This window comes from Ammodytes marinus (assembly GCF_949987685.1).
Source record: "Ammodytes marinus genome assembly, chromosome: 9".
Taxonomy (NCBI): domain Eukaryota; kingdom Metazoa; phylum Chordata; class Actinopteri; order Uranoscopiformes; family Ammodytidae; genus Ammodytes; species Ammodytes marinus.
The window spans coordinates 22270484-22296619 of NC_137213.1; the positions used below are offsets into that span (position 1 = coordinate 22270484).

General features: G+C 40.9%; 1 protein-coding gene and 1 pseudogene across 2 annotated transcripts; one reads left to right on the forward strand and one right to left on the reverse strand.

Annotated features, from left to right (window-relative positions):
• Positions 1–549: 549 nt before the first annotated feature.
• Positions 550–5900, forward strand: LOC307255402 (putative oxidoreductase YtbE; annotated as a pseudogene). Its single transcript has 8 exons — positions 550–625; positions 799–1044; positions 1184–1283; positions 1410–1503; positions 1655–1837; positions 2077–2106; positions 2983–3086; positions 5672–5900. The product of its transcript is annotated as a putative oxidoreductase YtbE (transcript).
• Positions 3819–26136, reverse strand: rc3h1b (ring finger and CCCH-type domains 1b). The gene is made up of 20 exons (XM_080034241.1): positions 26026–26136; positions 24298–24722; positions 22714–22834; positions 18864–19103; positions 18312–18487; positions 16838–17038; positions 16577–16709; positions 15988–16106; positions 15649–15761; positions 15290–15529; positions 14721–14926; positions 11530–11927; positions 11244–11402; positions 10909–11064; positions 9916–10138; positions 9242–9332; positions 9009–9105; positions 8454–8633; positions 7999–8102; positions 3819–7697 (listed from the first exon to the last, which is right to left on the reverse strand). The coding sequence occupies exons 2-20, from the start codon at positions 24526–24528 to the stop codon at positions 7544–7546; spliced, it is 3342 nt and encodes a 1113-aa protein (XP_079890367.1). The 5' UTR covers positions 24529–24722; positions 26026–26136; the 3' UTR covers positions 3819–7543.

The following is a 26136-nucleotide window of genomic DNA, read 5'->3' on the forward strand; positions in this document are numbered from 1 at the left end:
TTGTGAAATGGGGGACTTAAAGAACATTTTGATTTTGGCTGTACTATACTAGGTACTTGTACTATATTAACTGGGTTAAATATAATTGCATCACTAAAAAGACTAAAATACAAATGTCATTGACTAAGACTAGACTTAAATGGCATCAGTTTTTGTTGACTAAGACTAGACGAAAATAGTCCCAGATAATTCTGACTAAGAGAAGACTAAAAAGCTCAAGACTTTTAGTCAACTGAAACTTGACTAGACTAAAAAGAGTTTAAACGTAACTAAGACTAATAAAAACTAAAATGACAGTTTGACACAAAGACTGGACTAAAACTAAACTTAAAACAGGCCGCCAAAAACAACACTAGTTGTGTGTGGGTGAAAAATCTCAAAAGAATTTGTGCACGTGTACAGGTTCTGGTTCTATCAGTATGTGTAGGCCTTTGTAACACGTTCTTTGTATCACTGCAAAAGCAGGAACACGCACTATTTTGAGATCAGATTTAGCAGTTATCCAGTTCTTATTTTTTCTCTCATATTGCTTCAGTTTTCTAAGAAACTATGTCTTCTGTACGAGGCTGGACTGGCCCCACGGTGAAAGATTTAAATGGGCTGCAAATGCCAATACTTGGAATTGGTAAGTACCGTTTTAATCTTTTTTTCAGATATTTTAAAAACTTTATTAGTATAGTAGCCTTCAAGTCTGTTATCAGGAATGTAACCAGCCAGATGTTCATGTTCCCTTGAAACGATTGTGCAAAAGTGCAAAGCATGACATGGCCAAAACATTTTCTGTTTCCTCTCTCCAAGGTACATCCCAAGTTGGAGGGTTCTCTTAAGATGCTGTTCTGTATGCACTCCAGCACTGTGGCATACGCCTCATCTACACGTCAAAGTATAATGGCTTTGAAGTCCAGCTGTCCAAAGTTATCAGGGATAGTGCGGTACCCCGAGCTGACCTGTGGGTCAGTAAACTCTCGCCAGAGGACTATGGATACGAAACTGCACAGAAGGCCTTTCAGAAATCCTGCTCTCAGATGGGGGTGGACTATCTTGGTAAGGAGTGGAAAAAAGGACCATTTGACAAATGTTTCCATATCCCCGTTATTACCATTTTCTCTGTTTATTGTTGGTTTATTCTAAACACTCCTGCCCCAACTTTTCTCGTCCCCTTTTAAATCTTTGTCTATTTCAGACATCTACATGTTGCACTGGCCCGGCTCGATTCCACCTGGCGACCCCCAGAGAACTGAGAGCCGAGTCCTGGAGAGCTCTGGAAGACCTTCATGAAGAGGGTGATTGAAATACAGCACAATAACATATAGATAAGTTTGGTATTAGATGAGTTGGAACTGTTTTTCTGTTGAAAATATCTCATGGCATTTTTATTTAGTAACGTCTACCTCTCTCTGTTCCTACAGGGTTGTGTCTCATTATCGGGGTTAGCAACTTTATGATTCACCACCTGGAGCAGTTAAAGCTTGACTACTGTGGTGCCACATGTCAGTTAATCAAGTAAGTGTTGCACAAAGCAATGGCAGAAAGTAGAAAAAGAAAGCCCTTGGCTTAAGAGAGAGCAACTTGGTTATGAGAGAAGAGAAAGTCAACCAGAATTGTATAAACATTGTTATTAAAAAATACCAATGGCAAATTCATGACCAATCAGGTGGAGTACCATCCGTACCAGCAGCCCAATAAGCTGATTGAGTACTGCCGTCAAGAGGGCATTGCGTTTCAGGGTTACTGCCCTCTGGCCAAGGGTAAAACCGTGAGCGACCCTACTATCGTACAACTAGCCCAGAAGTATGGACGCACACCTGTTCAGATCTGCATCCGCTGGAGTGTTCAGGTAATATCAATGACACAGGTTGGGTATTGTACTCGGACAAACAAAAACAGTATCAGTTTAGTCCAGTGTCTTCCGCTATATGGTGATTATGTCAGTTATTAGTGAAATTAAATATATTTGTACAAAATACAGGCACAGCCCAAGTGAGACATTTCAGTATCCCGATTGAAAAACCCTTGCAGGTCACATTTTATTTCGCCACACAGTGCTATTTAATTTATCCTCGTATTTCTTATTAGAATGGAGCCATTACAATACCAAAGTCAACTGTAGTGTATTTCGTTATGACACATTCTAAGATTACTGATAATCAGGAGAGGAGCAGCTCTCGTGGGTATATGTGTGTGCAGGATAGGAACGTGAATTCCTTAAGTTGAGGAAGCCAGCAGGCTGATCTGTAGATCATTCAAATTGTACACAATAGAGGGCTCCGAGAAGGTCCTTGGTGGGGGCAATTTAGGACAGTCTGGCTTGGGTTTACATGTCTCGGGGAAAGGGTGAAGGTCTAATAGCTAATGTATTGGCTAAAGGGATTGTCCTAAAGTTACTGAATCAGACTTCCTGGCCCAATATGGCATATCACCTTCAGGTGATGATTACCCCAGATGTCCTCTGAAACTGTAGGTCAGAGTTAGTTAGGGTCCACCAATCAGGAGTTAGGCGAGGTGGAGCTTACTGACCTAAGGACCAATCAGCTAACTTAGATTTGCAGATTAAAAGCCACCACAATTCAGGAAGAGACAGGTCTTTTAGTATACAGGAACTCTTCATAGCTTTTTGTTTTGTGCATGTACCTCCATTTGATTTGGCTAAAATACTTAACTTTTTATTGGCTTCGTTTTGACTGCAGGATGAGTTTTGTTGTTAAAATAAAAGAATTGTTCCTGAAGACCTCCTCATCTGCCTCAAACTGCGTCTTCTTTCATCAACCCACTACAAACGCCGTTTTTCTGAGTAAAGGCCGGAAAATATACAGCACGACCAAAAAGGAGCCCTTAGCAGAATTTGACAAAACATTAAGACAGTTGTGAAATTGGAATGAGCAATTACCTTCTCCCACTTGGGCTTTTTATGAACAATATTGTTGTGGTATGTTTTTTTCATTGTTGTTTTTAACATCACATCTTCCTCCTCTTAACGTTTAGGTCTTTGGATTCCAGCTGGCGGAGGAAGACATAGAGGCCATAAACGGGTTGCATGATGGGAGACACGTGTCCTGGGATCCAACAAACGTGGAGAAATGCAATGTGTATGATACATCTTCACCAAATCTTAATCATAATGTATTATAATTATATGTGGTGCCACTGTGTTGTTTTTGCAGTTTGAACCCAAGACTCATATGTGGGTTCCCTCTTTCAAATGTCCAGGGACTACAGATGGAAAATAGCAGTTTGCTAAAAACCTGGTACAATGCATCTCTCCTTGCTCTAAACAAGGTTAATGTTTCATTTGTACATTGTCCCCGTTTAAATAAAGTTACATTACAAAGACAGTATAATATGGTAAATATGTAGCTACAGCCAGCAGCCGTTAGACTAGCTAAGCACGAGAGGAAACCAGTCAGCCAGGTAAACGGGTCCTATCAAAAAAACCTATATCTGTAATGTAGACTAGAACCCGATCAGCAGATTTAGGAGTCATCAAGACAACCTGCCAATTACTGCTGTTATTTGCATTTCTCTTACGCATGTTCACCCCTCTTTGAAAAGCAATGGAGAGTTTTAACTTTGTCTATGCCAAGATCGACTTGCAGAAAAAAAACATTGGCTGATTGTATTCGTTTTCCACCAACTTTATATAATGTAGCATTTGTGTGATGTTTTTTTTTCTCTGTCCATGCTTATGTGGGTAAAAGCAAAGGACAAAAAAAGATTGATCATTCAAGTCACCTAATACCAGATAGAAAAGCAGCGACTTCCTTTGTGACGTCACTGCAGAAAGTAGCTGAGGTTAAGCTTAAAAAAAACAATGACAAACATTCTGAGTTAGCAATATCATTTAATCTTTCCCCCTCAGCTTAGAATCACTGTTGTTCATAAGTTACACTTTGTTTTCTCAATTTCACAGGTTTATTTTTATTTTTTTTCTCTCTTCAAACTTCCAGTTTGACCTCCCTCTCGTATCAAACGAAAAAAAAAGCAGATTGTATTATACAAAAATGCAAACCAATTTTCACACAGTGAATTCTCTTACAAAGTCATAAAATGGCGTAATAATGGCTACATCCACATTGGAGGAAGATAATTCTAGACATTCCTTAATGGAGTATAATATACATATAAAAACTTCTTTTTTCTTGCTGAAATCAAACCTGTACCTTAATTTAAGAGATATTTTACAAGGGAGTAATCATATAAAATAGCCATTTGCAAATTTTCCCAGAAAGTCAGGGAATAAAATGTGAGCCTCAAACAGCAGTAACAGAGTTCAGTGGTCAAGGGTGGTAGTGGAGGGATTAACTGGTTATGTAAATGAGGGGTCGAGGCAGCAGTTCCACTCAGAAACAAAAACACACAGGAGATTGAAATGAACAGCTTTGCTATTTTACTATATAGTAAACGACCCCATAGGTCAGCTAAAGGCGTTTTAGGCTCATTCAGAACCGCAGGGACCTATCAGGTAGAATCAGCATTGTGATAGTTTTGGTTGATTTGCACTCGAGAGAAGAGAAACAACATATTGAATTAACACCATTAAATTGTTGCCAATTTGTGGAATTATTACAGCAGAATCAAGCAGGTTGGCCAATTTTCTTGTAAAGAGTTGTCAAAGAAGAACTAAACTCTTTGTATGAATCTCACTCGGATACTCTCATAGCTGTTGACTACACATCAGGTCAGATGACGCATTAAAGACTGTAAGACTTGCAGGTAAGTAAATTCACTCAACTATTGCAGAAACAAACAAAAAACAAGAGAAGAAAAACTATAAACCCAGCTAGGTCAACAGTTCCTTATATAAAAAAGAAAATATGCTTCAAATCTTGAGAGATTTTGCATTATTGCAGGTTGAAATGAAATTTTCGAAATGGGGGGAAATCTACAAGAGTCCATCTGTATAACTCTAAGTCATGCCAATTCTGTGTTAATTACTATTTTTCTGATCACCTTATGCTCTTAAAGCAGAGAAGGTAAAGGAGCATTGCAAGAGGATTTAAGGCCAACCTTTCATCCGAGACTTCCTGAATATCGTCATGGGGGCAGGGGTGGGGAAAAAACCCCAAGACTTTTCTAAAACCTCAACACTATCACCCAGTACAGCACACTTTGAGGAAAAAAAAAAAACATAGGGCTAAATTTTCTACAATACAATCTAGCACACACACAAAACGTCTCCAGAAGTTTTCCAAAGTTACAGAATTTTGTCTTCTTCGGAAGCATAGTCTATAAAGAACATCTTTGTTTGAACACAAAAGATTAAGTGAACACACGTCAATGCGCACAGAAGTCCTTCGTCTGGGAAAGGATAAAGTCTGTGTTGGCAACCAGTGGACAGAAACCAAATCAAACGACAAAAACAAAAAAAATATTTTGCTGATTCTAAGTAGAGATCATTTAATATAAATGCTGAGCGAGTAAAATAAGAGGTGGCACATTAATAGTGCTTTAGTATATTAATGTATGTATACATACTCATATGTATAAGTGAGCTGTGTACCTAAACAATGAATGTAGCGAGGAGCAGCCAGAGGCTTGAAGTGTGGTGTGAAAATTTGAAAAAGAAAAAACCCAAACATCCACTATCATGGAGCAGACAAGTTGGAAGAGAAACAACCCATGTGATGGTGCTGAACACAAAAACCTTTGTGTGTTGCTTTCTTTGACTCATCAGTTATCAGGGATTTGTCAAAGTGTTTCTCTGTACCTCTTGTCTGACCGAAAACGAAGGCTCAACGTCTAACTTAAACGACTCGTCCCAGGGCGTCTCCTCTATCGGTCAACCGTTCAAACACAAGGACCCACTCGCTCTCAACAGAGCTGTAAAAATTAAACCAATCACGCTAATTGTTTACAAAAGGCAAAGAGCTCAGTGGAGCATCAGCAGTAAACAGTTTACATGATGGAGAAAGAGCAATAATTGCAGCAATGGTGGTGATGATGACATCGAGCCATGAAATTAAAAATCTGACAGCGAACAGAATATTGATTTGCACCAATGGTGATGCTCGGATATACTCTAATCTATTTTAAAAAATGAAAGCTTGTTTTGTTTACCCCTCAGTAACCAACACTAATATCCTCAGCTGTAAACATGATTTTTGAAGTACTGTGAAGCTGAAAACGCAACAACAGTTACCGTTCCAAATCCATGGGTACAAATGATAAATCTGGCTTTTGCTTGGGATTAACTGACAGAGAGGACACATGTTCAGCCAAACTTTATAAAGCCTTCACTAGGGCCTCACCCCCCAAATCGTAACAACGCAAAGCATGAAAAATAAAATGTTAAACAAAAAAAACACAAGGGAAGGCAACTTCATAGAAGTTAGGAGAACAAATGACAAGATAATCCCAATGGGGAGGCTTTTTGTGTGGCCAGAGGAGGAGCTCTGAGGAGGGAAATCCTTATTTGACCCTGACGTTATGAAGTTTACGCTCTGTCACCCCACTCCAGAGGCAGAAAGATGCTCTCTCTTCTCTGCCCGATAGATAATGGGCATTTAACGCCCGTCAAAATGATATATTTTTTTAAATCGTGCTGTAAAAGATATCACAACATGATCTCCTAGGCCTGAATATTGCCCTGCAGAGCACAGGTGAAAGGCATTGCAACCAAACCACATCAGGTCACACCACAACCAAGAGAAGCACATAGTAGATTCCCTTATAGAAAACATGTGGAAAGCTCGTTATCAAAAAGACTTGTTGCAATCTTTAAAACAGAATGCTTCAATTAAATATATAATATAATGCTTTCAAGTATGAAACAGACATATGACGTGTTCATAAAATGCACTAATAAAATCATACTTCTCGTGGCAGGTGACGACGTGCATGTGGTGCAAAAGAGATTTCTAAAATACCTTGCGTCTCCGTTTTCAGCTGAATACTGTTGAAAATTGTATAGGCCTACTGTTTTCCCTCCTCAGACCATCTACATCTGGGCAACCACACTTTTTACGATTCTGGGGGCGAGTACCAAGCGACAACACTTCTGTTTAGTCAGATTGCTCTTGAGAGTGCATGTGATGCGATAGTGCTTGTTCATGTGCTCCTCTGTGTCTATCAGTTCATCTACATGTATGCTGCTACAACTAAACCAAACAAATCCTATCTGGGAAGGACGAATCACATACTTAACTATGTTTTTGTGTTTATTAAGCATTTAAGATGCCTATCCTTTATTACCTAAATTACAATATGCTTGTCAACATCACCACCATTTTCTCTTCCTGATATACCTAGTGTGAGCCTTGTTAATCTGTAATCCAAATAAAAGAAAAGAAAAAAGTTAACACACACAAGAAATGTTATCATATGCCCTGGTTTCCAGGCAAGGAAAGTCATTAAAAAAGCTCATTCACAGAACAAAAAGAAAGAAAATTCATATCACGGCAGATACTGCTCATCTTCTAAATAGAATGGGTGTATGTGTGCCTGTGCATGCTTTTAAATTGAGCATCTTGAGAGTGTGTGTGTGTGTGTGTGTGTGTGTGTGTGTGTGTGTGTGTGTGTGTGTGTGTGTGTGTAAAGTATGTACTGCCTAAGAGCAGGAATGGACGATGCCATTCTTCTGCATCTCTGAACCAGTGGCACCTGGATCAGAGCACAGGCTCATCGCAGACGTCTTATTGGTCAGTGTCAGCATGGACCCGCCCACTGCACTTTCTTGCAGACTGCTGCCGTTTGACACCTCGCTAAATCAAGGATGGAGACAAACACAAGCGAAAACACAATGAGAAAAACTCAAAAGAGGTCGGGCTAATAATGAAACACATGCACTTACATTTACACAAATGCCCTGTTTCCACTGGAGCGGTTCAGCTCGGTACCCCAACGGAAGGGTCCCAAAAATAGGAGCGGTTGAGCTTGCTTATTTTGGGACCCTACCCAACTTTTGACCATGAACACTCAAATAGAAACCACTGAATTCGGGCCGCACCACTCAGTGGAAACAAGGCTATATTTATGTTCAAGTGTGTTTGTGTGTATACTCACCCAAGAGCCAGGGAGATTTCTTCCAGCTGAGTCTTGTGCTCTTGTTGACCATTCTCTGCAGGTTTCATTTTGTACTGCTGAACATCATGAGACACTTGGTTTTCCTGATTAGGAGATAGAAAGAAAACATGCCAAGTTGCTGGAAAGCTTCTGTTTTTAACTTAATAGCTGTGTGTAGAGTTATTTTGAGGGGACAATAAATTTACACTGTTATACAAGCTGTACACTGACTACTTTACATTGTATCAAAGTGTAATTTCTTCAGTTTTGTCCCAAGAAAAGATATAATGAAATATTTGAAGAAATGTGAGGGGTGTACTCACTTTTGTGAGATACTGTATATTGTCCAGGGATGGGGGACATAAGACATGAATAATTATCAAATGTTGTTGGCGACCCAGTGTGATGTTCTTAAGACTTTGTTATTGTTGCTCAACAGCCCACCCCCTCCTCACCAAAGCCATCTCACGGGTCCTCTTGCCGATCTCTCTCTCCACCTGGTGGAGCTCCAGGCTTAGCTGTTCACTGGAGATGGTGGTTGTACTTGCTCCCCCTGCTGGCCACTTGGCGTGTTGCTGCTGCTGTTGCTGGGCTGCTGCTGCCTGGCCGGCCTGCCCGGGCTGACCTGCCTCCCTCTGCAATAGTAAAGTGTTACTGGCAGCCTGCAATAGTCAGGCAGGAAGTGAAGCGGATGAGTGTGCACTTTGGACATTCTTCTAGCAATAATAAGAGCAAATAAAGACTACCATTTTAAATCTGTGTTTTCTGAGAAAAGCTATTTCAGTGTTGAGATTTGACTAAGTAAGCATCTCTAGTAACAGTTTATCCTTAATTTTTTATTTTTTTAAAATTAGGACTAAAATAGATGAAGATTTAAGTCCACTCTTCTGGAATTTAAAAGTACTTTGTTTTAATATCTCAAAATCTTTGAAATTTTATTTTTTTCTCATTTAAATTCAGTACTTTCCAGCCCTTTGAAGGTATTCTTCTTTGTTAGAAAACATACACACCTCTATGCTGCGCATTTGGGTCTGTTGGTTGATCTGCTGGTTGACCTGCTGCAGCTCAATCTTTAACTGTTCTCTGTCTGGGGCTGCAATTGGTAGGCTGTGAGGGTGAAATACAGTGAGAAATTGTGCCATTTTACAATCATCTTGGGACAGACACTTTCATTTATTCCTAAAAGCATGGTCAGATCATTATAGGAATATTCAAGGGTGATTTTTTTTCTTGCATGCCTTACCGCTCACTAAAGTGTCCCTGAGAGGAGGAGGCAGTCTGGTGGGAGGGATATGAAGCTCCACCCCATCCTCCGTGGCTTCCATATGTGTATTCTGCGGTAGGGGAGATGGTGAAATGGTTGTCAGAATTTATTTCAATTACAAACGGTTAAGATTAAAACCCACAATCATGGGAAATGAGCATTTTGCCAAAATGTACGTTTAAAAAGTATGAATTGTCAGTGTGGACAAAATTAGTAGAGCATTGTCAGTAAACAAAAATCACATGGTTAGTATGTTTTTGTGCCAAGCAGTGAAATCTGAGGCTGTGACAATTTTTGATGCATGTTGACGTGCAAAGAGAGAAAAGATTAATATCTCAACAGTTTAAAGAAGTCATTACAGATTATTTATTGCCCATCCCAATAAGAAGAATCCTTCTTCGCCTGATCTTATCAATTGTACAAACTTAAATAGTAAAATCAGGAATTTTTTTTATGAATAAAACCATTTAAAAAAAAAAATATTCTATACTTTTGACCGAAAAACAAAACATGGAATTCAGCAAGACATATACCTTTGAAGCAGCCAATGTTTAGACATCTTACAGGGTTACCAATTTCGATTCGAGTGTTTATCCTTTATGATATATATTTATATAATTAATTTATAGGTTTTTCTGCTTGTGGTCTCATACCTGGCATGGCCATATGTTTAGAGTTTTGGTTCTGGGGATTGGAGGCCATTGGCTGCACTGGGCCAGTGGTCTGGTAGCCCGTCTTTGAGGTGCGGGAGATGGCACCGAAGCGTGATACAGTGGGCTGGGGGCCAAACGGGATAATGGGGTCGTCATCCTTGACTTCTGTACCCCTCCGAGGAGCCTCCAGCGATTGTTCCCTCAGACTCTTAGCCTCCACATTCTGACAGACGAGGGGAGAGAGATTGAGGATAGGTTAGGATATGTTCCTCTCCTCACTTCTCACTGCTGTGGTTAAACAAATGTTGCTTTTGGCACAAACTAAATAATTGTTTGACAGAACTAAACATTTACTTCTCAGGACTGTTTGATTACACTTGGTCAAACAAACAAGTTTAAATATTAAAACAGATTTCACACATCAAAATTAAAAGGTGAAGTGAGTGATATATTTATGTTAATATACGTGTTAAAATCGCTCTATATTCATACAGTGATCACTTATATAGTGTGCACGCTTCATAACACAGGTCTCTCAGTCACCCGATCTGCATGTAATCAGCAAATACATTTTTAGAATATCCCACAACCTTATATCCAATCAGAAGAGAGAACGCTACAAACCAGTATGTCTCACTGCAGATGCAGTGAGGGGTGAATTTGTATGCGCCTACTATGGCGGAGCAGGTAAAAATCCTTCCCAATGTCTGTTTTGATGGTTTTTAAATCATGTTTTATCGCACTTACGAATCTGAGATGATGCTAGATGACTCACTGCTTGAAGACCGCAGTGCATTAATGTGGTGACGTACGGACGAGGGAGGGGACTGCTAACTGCAGTTACTGACAGGAAGTTAGCTAAAAGTACCATTTCGCTTACTGAACCTTTAAGCTGGTTACATTGTCAAATTCCTTTTTCAATAATCGTGCATCGTTCAAGACGATACATAATTTCCCCATCCCAAATGTTAAAAATACTATAATCACACTTACCATCATCTCCATGGAACCGGGGCCCATAACGTCTTTGGGTTTGGGGTCCTTCGTGCCAATGTAGGAGCCAATGGTTTCACAAGACCAGGGAGAGTATTGCCCTGCATAGTCAGGCTCCCTGCATTTCATCATGTTTTTGGAACTCTCCTCGCCATACTGCAGACACAGAACACACAGAGAGAAAGTGCTGTCACTGGAACTTCTTCAACCAAGACCTCCTTTTACCCATTACACCACAGCGGCAATTGAAGTTCTTGAATATTGGAATTAAAATGTATCAAATATAACAGTTGACCGTCTCTGTACGATTTTTGAGATTGACACACAGTGCTAACCTCTGGAGGGTAGTCGCTGGGGTAGGTATGAGAAAGAGTGGGGGAGGCAGCGAATGGTGGAGGGGAGATAACCTTCCTTTCCTCTAGCTGGGATAATAGCTCCTGTCGACGTCGGTGCAGGTAGTCCAGGCTGGGCTGTGAACCACCATATGATGGCCCCTAAGACACACACACACACACACAAACACATAAATGTTGCTACAGAACGGATAGCATATTTTTGAGTGTTATGTAACTATGATGGCAATACAAAGGCAAGCGGCTAGATAGATGAACGCAGACTCACCCTAGCATAAGCCCTCATGGGTGGAGGCTGGCCACCTGGTGGGTAGTAGCCATCTGGAGGGTATCTGTCCCGGGCATTAGGCTCCTGGTGGTAAAGCGAGTTCCCTTGTCCTGATGATGGCGGGGGGACATCCAGAGGCGCTGGACTCATTCTAACCATGCCATCCCTCTGTGATGGGTAAGGCTGTGGGGGAGGTGGAGGGCCAGCGTAGTTCCCATGGCGACCTCGATCATGATGTGGCGGGTAAGGGTGGGAGAAGGGAGGACCAGAGTGGTAGGCGCGCTCCGGAGGGCCATAGCCAGGGTAAGGGTCCTGGTATGGGGGTCCAGACTCACTCGGCGGAGGAGGGTTACGCATGTAATCACGAGGAACATACTGATGCTGTTGGTAGGGGTAACCTGAGAAATAAATAGACTATTAGTGACGTATTTAGTAAAACTTTTCTGAACGATTTCTAGTTATAACTTAAAATATTCATGAGTCTCACACACAGGAGCAGACTATGCATTAGGGCTGCACGATATATGGAAAACATGCGATTTGCAATAATGGTTGTTGAATGTCATGATTACAAAATCACTTGCGATAATATAACAAATACTTAAACATACAGTAGGGGAGAACGGGGTAAGTAGGCACACTTTTTACTCTAGTGAGAATTGCTCATCACCAAAACATCTGTCAATAGCCATTCCTACATTAAATTGAAGCTTAAGGTGTTGGCTAGAAATGTGTGTCTCTCTTTTTTTCCAACTTATTGTAATGAAGAAGTAATTTACCATCAAAGACACTCTGACACATTGTGACAACCAACCCCATCAAGGGGGTGTGTTGTCACACACTATGGGGTTGTTTGTCACAATGTTATCTTAATGGGAAAAATCTTAAAAAGAAGGCAAGGAGGCAGAACCAAATTTGAATGTTTAATTGCATTGTCAAGTTGACAAATAGGCCTACATAACGTTCTGTAGCCTTGGCAGCTGGTCTAGTTTGGGATGCACTGGGTTGTTTTGATTTTGTTGCCCTTTTTTCTTTTGCTTGCTAGCTGCCTTTTCCTGCTCTATTCTTTCCTTCTCTGGGGTGTCAGTGAGGATACAGCTTGACAATTTATTTCGTTATTGGGTTCCTTTTCTGGCTGCAGCCTTGAGATAACATGTGACAACCAACCCCCCAAAAAATTTGACGACCAACCCCAACTTGAATTTCTTGCTAGCATCAAGGCCAACAACCATCTGACAACTAATTAGCTTGCTAACCACAATCTAAACTATAGTTTACCCTTCACACTTTCTGAGTGTAACAAGTGTTTTGTTATAAACCCATTGTGTAAAAGCCTAGAAGAAAAATACTGAGAAGCAAAATATTTTGAATTTGACATGAAAAACACAAAACATCCTCTCATCTGAAATGCAGCTGTCTTCCTCCAAGGAAGTCTATGTATGTGACCTCTGATCCCAATTCTGGACCTTTTTTATATCAACATTTCAGAGCTAGCGCGCTCTGGTGGCGAGATATAACGAATGTGACATCCAACCCATGTGACAAATTACCCCGTTCTCCCCTATTGTGGACTTTCAGTTTCATGCCAACATGGAGGAAGGAGCATATGCATATTATTATTATGCCTAGGCCAGGCGTAACAAAGCATAGCAGTGTAGCCTGACCCAGTTGTTGAGATGGTGGACTTAACGACGTTGGCATCATTTAGCGTTTTTTTTTTTTTTTTTTTTCACTGGCACTTTTACTATGCCGAGCCGCTCTCAACATGGACATTCTTTGGAGTGGGGCCAAAGTGTGTCAGCCCCGCCTACAAGCAGACTGACGAATCAGCATCATCATTCAGTGACCCGTGATCCTCTAACGTCATGTGAATAAACTCTGCTCAACGCTAGTATATGAATAGGAACGCCATTGACGTGCTAGCGAAGATAGCATTTTGCTCGCAGTGTTAAACTATACTTTAACAATAAACCATGGACGTATAAGGGCCTGTGTCCACAGCGCTATAAAGGGCAAACAAGGTCAGTGCAGTGAGAAGCTAAAAAGTGTCATATATTTCACATAATAATGATGAAATTATATTCAAGGGGATAATTGTGCCCCAGACATTCTATTCTTAATCCCTAATAAAATCTACAATTTTAAATGTTTACTTTTATACATAACAGCAGTTAATATTGGAAGACGGCCTTTTGTCCGGCTTCTCAAGAATCACCAACATGTCTATGGAAAAACGACAATTGTCTGTGGTGATCGGCTACACACTTGCTGGTCTACATGTAAATCCCAGCTGGCTAACACGAAATCAAAGCGCTTTATTTTCACATCTTTGAACTTTACCAACTTGGCTGCTAGTGTCTGCATGGGGTGTGGGCACCTAGAGCCGTAAGGCTTCATCTGATTGGTCAAATATATTCACATGCACAGCGTCAATGAATGGCACATGGAATAGGCTATCATTGATTGGAGTTAACCCATTGATGACGGCTGCTGCGCGATGCCACATTGGCTCTCCTGCCTGATGCTGCATCGCGCAGCATTATTACTTTATCTAATTTTCATGGCATTCCCAGCATAAAATGCACCGCCATTGGTTCAAATACACATGAGGTGGGTTTTGTTGATTTTTTTAAGACCACGTGACCACCCAAAAGTTGTGTGGTTTGCCGAAAATCACGTCAATCAAAATAATAAAAAATAAAAAAATAAAAAAAATACGCCGGCTATGTCGGCGACGGAACAGTTAGTGGCGTTTGGTGCGCAGAATCAAGGTCTACTATAGACTACTGACGAAAATCACACAACACATTGCATCTATTTATTAACAATATTTAATAATTTTCTAATTCATCTAATTTTGACGATTTTTAGAAATATTTGTTGGTTTGTAAGCGCTAAGGGAGCATGTTTAAATAAAACCTGTGAACCTTAACTTTTAAATGTATTTTATTTCATGTTTCTATGTGCTACACAGGCTTAGATATTAAGGTTTTGGTAGACTTGACAATTCGTACTATTTTTTCAGAAAACCCTCAGGCATTAAGGACATGCATCCTAGATTGCCATAGTCATCAATGGGTTAAAGCAGTCGTTGCGATACGTTCCCCTCAATATCCACATTCGCAATAATGATACATTCTCGATATATTGTGCAGCCCCGCTATGCATTATTTAATTAACTTGGAGTTTACCTGTGGGGTATTGTTGGTGCTCATACTGAGAAGCAGAAGGTGGCGGGCGACTATCATAGCACATGTCAGGGTGCTGTTGCTGGGAGTACACTGGAGAACCTCGGTGTACCACAGGCATGTGCTTTACTCCGGAGAGATGGTCCCCTTGCATCCTTGGGTGGCCCATGGCATGAGGTGGCAGAGGCATACCAGGTTTGGGGTCCATCCTAAAAAAAAATAAAGAAAACATAAGAGGCTGATGGTTGACCACAAACAAGTATTTAAATTCATAGAAACGGTATGCAAACCGGTTTGCCCGCCTCACTTCAACTAGAAAAGCTATACCTGGTGTTTTTTCTGTTAGCCTGACAGCTTTACAAATAGGTTAAGTATTTCAATGTTACTTACAGAGTGTTCATCATTCTGTGGAAAGTGTTTCCCCCCTAAACCCATCATATTTTTCTATGGATTCAACAACACAGACAATAGATACAGAATCTAAGGAAGAATAAAATCCAGAGACTTTGTAGCACATTGTTACCTTTTCTTTGGCAGAAATAAATGTATTGTATATATTGTGCTATACTCACATATCAGGTGGTGATCCCGGGGCACTGGGAATCCCCCCGTCCATCTTAAGGGGTTTACGCAACAGCTCATATGGGACTGAGTCTGTGCCACGGGCTATGAGCTGGGGCAATGAGTTCACACCGCTGCCATTGGTGAGGGGCGAAGGCTTCCGTGTCACTGCTACATCAAGAGGAAGGCCATCATCTGGCATGAGCCCTCCCGGGAGACGAGCTGCCAAGCGCTTATTCATCTTACGATACCTGTTTAAAATGAAACGGATTGTTAAATAAGTAGAGTAGAGAATCCTTAACTGCAATGTAAAAAAGAGAGAAAAAAAGAGAAGAGAGTTCAATGCTACATGTTGATATGTCAGACTCACTTCTCTAGTTCTTCCTGAGAGTGAGCAAAAGTGCAGCTGGCGCCACGAGGACAGCCTCCCTTCTGCTTCATGTCACGACACATGTATGTCTTGTACTTGCTGTGCTGAGGAGGCTTAAGAGGCACACAAAGTATTATTGACACTGGACACGCAATAGTGGTGATAATAAATAATCTGGCATTTTTTTAATCAAGTCCACAGAACTCCAAAAGATATTCCCTCATGTGTTGGTTTAATGATTGCGTGTTTAGACTTAAGTCCCTTGGGTGTACTCTGAATCAATCAATCAATTAAGCACACAAGGAATGGGGCACAGCTCTTTCCATGGGATGGACTGACCTGTTGAGGGTCGGCTCCTTTCTTGCTGTGGTTCTGGATGAAGTCTACCAGGCCGTGCACCACTGTTTTTACTGCTACCAACCCTTTCTCGAGCTGCTCCCATGTGGGAGGGGGGGCATCTGTGGAAACAAATGGAGATATTAGAAAAACAGATGTTTATCTGGGGCGGCAGTGGCGAAGTCGGTAGGGAGATCGCCTCTGGAGTGCAGGGTCGGAGGTTCGATCCCCCGTCTCCCCGCCACATGTCGAAGTGTCCCTGAGCAAGACACTGAACCCCAAATTGCTCCCGATGGTTCAGAGAGCGCCTTGCATGGCAGCTTCTACCATCGGTGTATGAGTGTGTGTATGAATGGGTGAATGTGGTAAGATATGTAAAGCGCTTTGGGGCTGAGAAAATCGGCTAGAAAGCGCTATATAAGTCAAGTCCATTTACCATTTCATATTTTAATTGATTAATATCTTAACAATTGATGGCTAATGTATTGGAAGGTATTTTTGAGGGTCAGTTAAATTGTGATGCAACTTCAAAAAGGTCCTGACGAACTCTTTACATGACTACAAAATGGAGATTGCTGAAGTAGTTTCTTACCAGGACTGGGATCAATGTTGGCCAGTAGTTCCAGGTGGGGCCGCAGCCTGTTGAGGTTGGCTGGGTCTCCGGTCCTCTGCAGCGCAATCGTCAGCTCCTGGACACTTTGGGCAAAAGATGCCGGGGTCTGCAGCTATGTCGGAAGAAGAAAAAACATGAGAACATGGCTTAGGAGGCAACCCCTTTATGAAATACGGCAATATGTTAACATGATGTGGAAACAAGCACATGAAAGAAAAACATCTATTTATTCTCACACACCTTATCTATGATTGACTGCATGTGGGACTTGTGAGATTGATCTCCATATAACAGAGAAGACCACTGGTCAGGTGCGATGCGGAGCCCACCCTCCATGGCAATCTGAACTATCTGAGAGTCATGCTCTCGCCGCAGGGCCTCGTAAGTACGGAACTCCTCTTTCAGTTGCATCAGGGAGGAATCCTCATCACGTTTGGTCACCTTGGTATCCACAGAGGAAGAAGGAAAGAGTAAGCTGGAGTTCTTTTTACACTTTACAGTTCTGGATATCAATAAAAAACATAATACAAAATAAAATACAATGGTCTCAGCATGGTGGCTCAAATGTTGAGGCAAAGGGCCCTGTTCTAAAGGGAGAGGCACCTATTTGCAGACCCATGGGGGAGCGGAGCTCCACCCGTAATACAAAATGTATTCTTCGTTTTGTTTTACTGGCGGCGATCAACTGTGTCTTGTTATTATTCAACATAAGTCAGTTTGTTAAGGGTCCCAAGTGGCCAGGATGGTGGTACAAAGTAGATGTTGAGGTAGAAGATGAATGAAGCAACAAAGCTTTGTGTACATCTTCTGAAATCCGTCTCTTTAATTCACAATTATCACAAGTAGGTCAATCACATACAAATATAAACTCTTATAAATAAACAACAAAAAGTGCCACCACATTAAAATAAACAACTAATTTTAAAAAATGGGGAGTGACAGTTTCCATTGTAGATCCTGATTGATTTATTACCAGACCCATTGTCCTCCAGTGATCACAGTTTTAATTATTATATAATTTCTATATTCATATTAGGCTATTTAACGAGGCTCGTCTGTGACTTTGTGATCACGCAAGTGAACAGTAACGATCGCGTGCAGCCGCAGAATTACATTTCAACCTGACATAAATAGCCTGCTCAGTGGTACAAAAGTCCTGTTAATAAATAAATAATGAGATACATAGCCTACAATACAATAGGTTTATTAATCTGAATGTAGAGCATGTTCACAATGTGTAAGGTGGCCGCATATGAACGGCACGAGGGCTGAGAACTATGCTAATGATCAGATAAATGATCGATCAAACGTAAAATCATCAGGAAATGATAAAAACATCCCAATGGAGATTTCTATGGAGTGATTTTGCTTTAAACTGTACAGGGTCGCGTTGTGGCAGTGACACTCTTTCTTCAGTCGGGGCTGCAGCGTAAAGTGATCACCTATCCAGCAGGTTAGACCCACGGCGTATGTTGTTTCTTATACTATTTATGATGTTGCCGAAGTAAACCAGCTACCTGAAATAGGCCCCTGGACACTTGGCCGCCAGTAAAACAAAACGAAGAAGGAGGTAGCGTATTTCCGGTGGAGCTTCGCTCCCCCATGGGTCTGCAAATAGGCACTCTTGTCTAAAGGAGCACCCATGTGCCATACACCATTTGTCACAAGACAAATCATGATATTGTCTTCTGCTGTCTCTTAGGGAGTGACATACCTTGAAGCAGGATGCCCTGTAGAGGAGCTGCACCACATGGCCTATGCTAGTCTTAGAGGCCTGAGGGAAGCGTGGCTCAAGCCGTTGGACTACAAAGAGGACCAACACTTTCCTTGACAGAGCAGAGCCATCCTCTAGAGCAAGAAGGACCAGCTTCAGAGCTTCCTCCTGCATGGCTGGAGTGAGGAAATACACAAACATAACACAAACATAAAAAAAACATGAGTACCAAGTCGATTGTCAGAAGCCAACATTTACAGAATATACAAATCCGGAAAACATTTATAGACCAGTCCAAATTTTCAGTGTCTCTTGTTTTACTCTTAGAGGCATAAGTTTGAGTAAAATGAACATTTTGATTTAAAAAAATAAACTATTGACAACATTTCTACCAAATTCACAAAAATATTGACATTTAGAGCATTTTCAATAAGTAATGTAGAGATGAATATTTAAGAAAAATTCAGACTGGTCTCTTAATTTTTTCCGGGCTGTAGAAGGAATGCTTCTCCCCACCCAAAAATTGTTAGCAAGCAATGGAGAACAACCTACCCGGGCCTAGAAACTGACATCCTCGCGCACGAACAGCGGCCCACAGATTGGAGGAGAGCTGCTGTGGATTCTGGTGCTGCAGGATGAGTTCGGTGACAGTTCGCTCACCCAGCGAGCGGGCAGCTCTCATGGCTCGCACGCGGCCCTCCTCCTCCACCAACTGGCAGTGGACCAGAGTGACCAGTTTCCTCTGCATGGGTCGACTCAGCATGCTCTGGGCTGTGCTGCTCAGACCCACACCTGGGGAGAGATTAGACAAGGGCGACTGGTGGTTAAAACGAGGGAACAGTACACCAAGCTAAAATCAATGTAGTGTAATTCAACAGTCCTGAAATAAATGGAGTTTTCAGTTTTAGAAAGCTGCTAATGGTATGTTTGCTGTGGTAGTTTTGAAGGCTGTAATTTGCAGTCTGCTATTGAACTTGTTTGTATAGATGGACAAAATAGTAGTCTAACCTTAATATCAAATCAACAGCAACACAGAATACCTGAAATTTTTTTTTATCTCTTTAAGCAGAGTTTGGGCCTTATGTACACATTTTTCTATAGAAAAAATATAGTCACTATTAACTAACTATTTCAATTTAGAAATTGAACCTGGATTTGAAGAATGTAACACTAAGCTTTTAAATTTTATTTGGTTTTCTGTTTATTGTGGGTGATCAATAAGGCAACACTTAGGAGCTGTTTTGCATTAAATTCCAGCAGTTTTCCACATGAGACAGAGGGGTGTTAAATAGGGCTGGGCGATATATCGAGTATGCGAAGTATCGCGAGATGTTCTCCACGGAATGTATAAAATGACCCTATCGCGACCATCGAATACAAACTGGCACGTAACATGTTTCCTTTTGCCGCCGCCAAACTCGCTGGTGTTCGCTTCTCCCGCTCTTTCCTGTGGCTCTCTGCCTCAAAGACTTGCATGCATTGGCAACTCACTCACTCTCCCCTCCCACCCTGAGTGTCCTGGGCACGCACCTGTGACAGTCTGCAGTGCGTGCTGTATCTGTGTTTACCGCTATCTGAAAAGAAGTCCAACTCTCTCCCCTGGCTCAACTCTGCCTGTTTAAAGCTAATGAAGCATAGGGATCAGTTACTTAGAAAATCTATTAAATCAGGACTTAATATGGACAGACTTAACATCACAGGAGCCAGAAATAAAGTGACGTCCGAATTACGCAAGGCGAAAGCAAAACATTTTATCCAAATTATTGAAAACGCTAGAGGTAACAGTAAAAAATATGGCAAAACATAAATAAATTGACAGGGAAACAACCCAAGCAGGAAACCTAAGGCTTGGAATTGAAAATGAACCATCAGCTGGTGAGACCCTGTTGTTCTGGCAGAAGAGCTTAATTCCTGCTTCATTAAATCAATAGAGAATTTGGTTAAACAACTTACTTCTTTCGAGGGTTCTGCTCAGCAAGTTCCTACTCTACCTGACAATGCTCATCCCAAATTTCACATCCAAGAAATCACAGAACCAGAAGTTATTGATATCCGTATGGCTTTGAACAACTCTAAAGCCAATGATATTTATGGGCTTGATGCTAGCTTTTTTAAATCGCATAAGGAGGCTTTAGCACCCCCAATCGTGCAATTGGTTAATTTATCTATAAAAAGTTCAAATGTCCCTAATGCTGGGCTTACACTAGAGGACTTTTAAAAGACTTTGAAAAGACTGAAGACTGAAACCCTCTTACATCTAAAGACAATCAACTCACACCTGAAGACAACTAGTCATTAGTTTTCAGTCACAGAGTGAGATTTTGAAAAGACAGGGGGTCTCATATTGCAAGACTACAACTAGATTCCTTTTGAGATTAATATTATTTCCGCAAACGCGATAGTGATTATTTAATAAAAAAAAGGTTAATTCAATATTCCGAGCGGGGGACTTCCTTACTTCCTTTAGTTATTTGACCATCTTTATTTGCTGAGCTCGTCCCACAATAACTTTAACTCCTAACCCTGTATTTGACGGTAAAGTGTTAAGGTTGCGCGGCTGTCAGCCTGGTTCTCCCGCCGAGGCTTCAAGGAAAAAGTGTCCGAAATAAGTCCCTGCACAGGCGGACACAGGTCGCGACTAATGCCGCTCCTCCTGTGTCTTGCTTCGTGCATGCGAGAGTGTGACAGTGTTTACGTCATTTCGCTTGAGCCAACCCCTTAAGACTAACGATAATATCAAACATGTTTGATAATGTCGGAACCTGAAGACGGGAAGAAGACTGGCTGAAATCGGGTTGGATGACCACCTTACACCAAACGACTGAGATTATGTGCGCGCGCCACAACTCCAGCACGACTTCTGTGACTTCAGTCCGACATTGGAAGATTGTCTGCGACTGTCAAATCGCGTGAAAAGTTGTGTAGTATAAGCCCAGCATAAGGCGTGGAAATTGGCCTCAGTCACCCCTGTATTTACAGCTGGGGACAAATCCGACATGAATAACTATAGACCAATCAGCATTCTACCTAAAGCTTCCAAAATAATTGAAAAATGGGTTACTAATCAAATCATTGAATTCCTTGGCAATAGCCAAACACCTTTACATCCCATGCAGTTTGGGTTTCGGCCACACCACTCAACCGAGACCGCATTGGCCATATTGATGGAAAAAATCAAATGTCAGCTAGATAGAAATGGATGTGTTGGTGCTGTATTCTTAGATTTAAAAAGAGCTTTGGACACCGTCAATCACAATGTGCTGCAATCTAAATTGTCCCATTTTAGTTTTATTTTTTTAACTGTTAAGTGGTTTCACTCATACCTGTCCAAGAGACAACAATGCACTGTGGTGGATGGGGCCAATTCTGCTTGTATGGGAGTTCCCCATGGGTCCATACTGAGGCCCATGTTATATGCATTATATATTAATGATTTACCTGAATACTGTTTATGTTGATGTCCAGCTTTACGCCGACGACACTGTCATTTTTACTGAAGCAAAAAATCCTGAGGAGGCTACACATGTGCTCTCAACAGCTCTTACTCACATACAAACATGGCTCAGTAGATCGTTTCTTTTCTTAAATGCAAAAAAAAATGTCTGTTTAGACAGACAGACTCGGATCACCAGAGCTGTTGTAAACAGGGACTGTGATGTTCCTTTTAGAAAAACTGCCTTCAGCCATAATGCACTATATATTAAAAGGTAGTGCATTATGGAACACACTACCCCCAACTATAAGGGAACGTCCCACTCTGGCCACCTTTAAGAGACAAGTAAAGGTATGGCTAAGAACAATTGTCCTGAAACAAATAAATAAATAAGGATTTCATTTCATAAAAACAACTATGACAGGATGTCACAACCAAAATATGGTACAAATCAAACCAGCTGACTTAAGCATTAACCACAGAGTCTCTTCAGGCCTAATAAAACCTATTCCCTAATCCCAATTAAAACGCTATTAAATTAAATTAAATTATTATCCTTTCATTTGATTAAAATTGTCTTAAATATCCACATGGTTTAATTCATGATGCCTTCGGGAAGGGTTGTGTTTAAGAAGAATCCATTTAATGACCTACTGGTGTTTGAACAGCTCAATTTTATTTTATTTCGTTTTTTTACCCCTTTTTTTGTTCCTTGCATGACCGTGAGAAAACATAACCCATGCTCCACTTTTGAAAAGGGAACACGGACCTGTCCATTACCAGTAACCCAGGAGCAATATTCTCACATATTAAACCATGTGATTGCCAAGAATATTGTGTACTGGACTTCCCATGTTACAAAAGAAACTCCCAGAGTTTAATTTAAGAGCAGCGAAAGTGTCAATGCATCATAATAAAGATATGAAAGGTATCGAGTATGTGTGTGTTTGTGTGTGCTAAGTTAAGTACCTCTGGTGTTGCTGAGAGGTTTGAGGTAGAGGGCCAGCTCCTCCACACACTGCCTGGCCTCTTCATAATGCTCCGAGTCTTCTGGACTTGTAATCAAGGCAACTGGCTGAGCCTTAGGAACCTGCAGCACAACATGGAGAGGGAAAGAATTAGGACAACTCACATATATCTCAACAATTATGTGTTATCTGACAGTGTGTGTATTTTGTAGTGTTTGGTCATCATTTTACCTTGTTGTCTAATTTATATGTTAAAACAGCTCAACACAATTTAGTGTACAAATTAATATCAAAATACCTTGTATATGCAAGTGTACTTTATTTTATTTTAAGTATGCTTGTTTAGGCTGCAAGCATGTACAAACACATAACCACTGATAAAAAAACAACAGACATTTAGCTTTAATTTAAATATTTAACTGACAAGTAAAAATTAATTTATGATGATTGATTGAGAGTAAACTGTGCTGTCTCACACTTTGTAGCAGGTACACTTTTCAAACGTTGCAAGGGGCTGATTTAAGTGACCATAGTGCATCCAGGAATAAAGCAAAAAAAAATAAAAAAAATGCTTCTCTATGATACCGACCTGCAGCTCTATTTCATTTGATAAATTTGGTTATTTTCATAAACAACAATGGCACAGAGCTATCATTACAAATTCCCTTTCAATTAGGGCTAATTTCTTTGTTTGGACAGAGTGCCCCACTAACCTGAATGAGCATCAGTACGATAAGGCCCTTAGGGAAAAGGCAACCCATCTTAGTCATTACTATATATCAGACAGACGAGAGGCTCATATTCGCAATACACTGACGTTATCCATTATTATACAGTGTATACCTGGAAACTTGGCTTCGACAGAGCCAGAACACCATTAACTGTGTCTCACCCTGTTGGTCAAACACCACCTTCGAGAAGTACAGCTTTATTGAATGCACCAGCACTCGTAAACCAACAGAATTAAAGTAATTGCTCAATGACTAGACTTTGATAGCCTGGTCCTACCAGACCATCGTACTTCATTTAATTTGTACAGAAGGTCTGGAATCGATCAATTGACAAACGTTCCCTCACTTGAAGATGGGTGTCTGTTGAAGTTTAAAACTATTGGATCTGCCCAGTGCCACTCTGGATCTGCCAAACAATCGCATTACGTTTGGTTGTGACGTTTGTCATGCGCCGGCTTCTGAGCCACTCCTTCTGTTCGCTGATTGGACTGGCAGAAATCTGGCTGGATAGAACCCACTAATATACCACACACCCAGACTGACTACTGTAGGGAAATGAAAATTGAGCGGAAGTATGTAGGCGGGCGGTGCCAGGCTAAGACTTTGACTCATAAAGGGAATCTCCAAGCAATGAGCATCATGTCATATTGTGTACATAATGCTCTTATAAAGTCCATAATAGTAATGATTGGCATCTTAAAACGTCCCACTAGTCAAACACCAAAGACAACCACAAGCTGTTATGATACACAAGCTAGCTAGCATCAAAGAGCTCTGCTTAAATGCTATGACCATGGGATTTCTGTCATCAACTGCCAAGCAAATGTTCAAACACACACAGACACAAGTCTTACCTGGCCTCCCACTAGCTGCAACAGAGCTGTGTTGACAGGTAGCTGCTCGATGTCTGTGCTGATGGCCGTCTGGTCAAAGGGACAGGCCTTACGGTGCAACTTGTTCAGGCACATCTTGCAGACAGTATGTCCACAGCCCAAGCTGATGGGCCGGCGAACAGTCTCCTCAAAGGTCTGCGTGCAGATGGGGCACAGCAGGAATTCTGTCCATTGTGGTGCTTGCACTGGCATGGTTATATGTTGATGGGGACGAGTGTGTGTAAATATATGTAAGCTTTAACACAGAGAAAAAAAAATCTAATAATAATAATAATTATTTATATATATGGAAGATTCCACTGGAATCAAGAATTTTTCTTCCGAACTCAATCGTTCTTAAATGTTCTCACACATTGTGGATTTTGGATCACATCGCGTGATGAATACTGCAAAAAAAGAGAGAAGAACAAAGGGGAATTGAGATTTTGCAAACATTCAAACAATTGAAAAATGTACGCATCTTAATCAAAATCTGGCATTATAAGGCTTAAATTCTAACACTATCTATGTATTTTAACAAAACATGGCAGGACAGTGTTTGAGTGCATCTGTAGTTGAGCAATGCATTTAAAAGGCAGTTGGGAAGTTAAATAGGTGGTTTTTCGTGGGACCGGTTTGTTGTGGGACCACTGACAACACTGAATATCTATAACCCAACGTCTGTGACTATTCGCCGGTAGACCTATTCGTTGTTCAGTCGTAATACAAAACAAAACAAGAAATAATTAAGGACGTGTCATAGATAATATATGTAAGATATCAAAGAAACAAGCGACGGAGAAGCATCAAAACAACTGCTGAGTGGCCTACTTAGAAGAGCTGGATAGCACTGTGACTACGGACAAAGGGTCCTGAAGAAGCTCAGGCTAACAACCAAATACCTCTGCGCTATATCACTTGTTATGAGGCTAACGTTTGCCAATACAGTTGGGTAACAATACATTACAAACATCAATCTTCTTCATGGTCCAATATAGATTGATTTCCTTACTGTAACCATCATGGTGTTCGATTGTACACCCGTTAATGTTTAATCTGACACAAGACGATGCGTTAGATGGCTAAATGTAGGCAAAGCTAGCTTACTTTTAGCTAGCTAAGCTATGGGTGGCTAGTTTGCTAGCGAGCAAACGTCGTCCTATTAAATTAAAAAACAAAAACAATCACCCAATAATAAACAAATAACGTTTTGTGGCCATGCTACAATCATACATACGCATATAGACGTTATTGAGAATGTTTTACTGTAAAATATTTAAGATTCATTATGTGTAATGGTAAAGGAAACGGTAGCTTGAGAAGAAGCACAGTGACACTGGAAAGTGGAGCCATTTGACGACATTATGTAACGCGAGCATCCGAAAGTACACAGCAACCCAACTGCCCGGAAAATGTGTTTATTTTTTTTACCAGGCACATTAATCTATGTGTGTTCAGAATCATAATAGAGTTGTGATTTGGTCGCATTTAGAGACACAACACACGTACTCTTCTGCTCGGACTGAGCACAGGCGGCTAACAGCCCATACTCCTCCCTGTAGCAGCACTTAGCTTGTTAGCTTGCTACCTGTCGTGTTAGCAACAACTAACCATAGCTATGCGTCACTAATGTGGCTATTATAAAACATGCAACTTAAATTGTTAAGTGTCCATCAGTACAGAGAAATCATCACTGTCGATACTACTCACTCATTCCAAAAGACTTGGAAGATTTTCATCTTTCTTTAGGAAATTGTTGCGATATTTTCTTGCCATGTCGACTGTGCAGCTTAGCTGCTGCCGAGGTTTGGGGAGGGTGTC

Bases quoted from the DNA above. Each gene is read 5' to 3' on its own strand.
- rc3h1b (XM_080034241.1), bottom strand. From the start codon at position 24,528: ATGCCAGTGCAAGCACCACAATGGACAGAATTCCTGCTGTGCCCCATC. The intron at 17,039-18,311 runs GTATGTCACTCC...GTGGATACCAAG, and splicing joins ACAGGGCATCCTGCTTCAAG to GTGACCAAACGTGATGAGGA. The intron at 15,530-15,648 runs GTGAGTCTGACA...CATTTTAAACAG, and splicing joins TCTCAGGAAGAACTAGAGAA to GTATCGTAAGATGAATAAGC.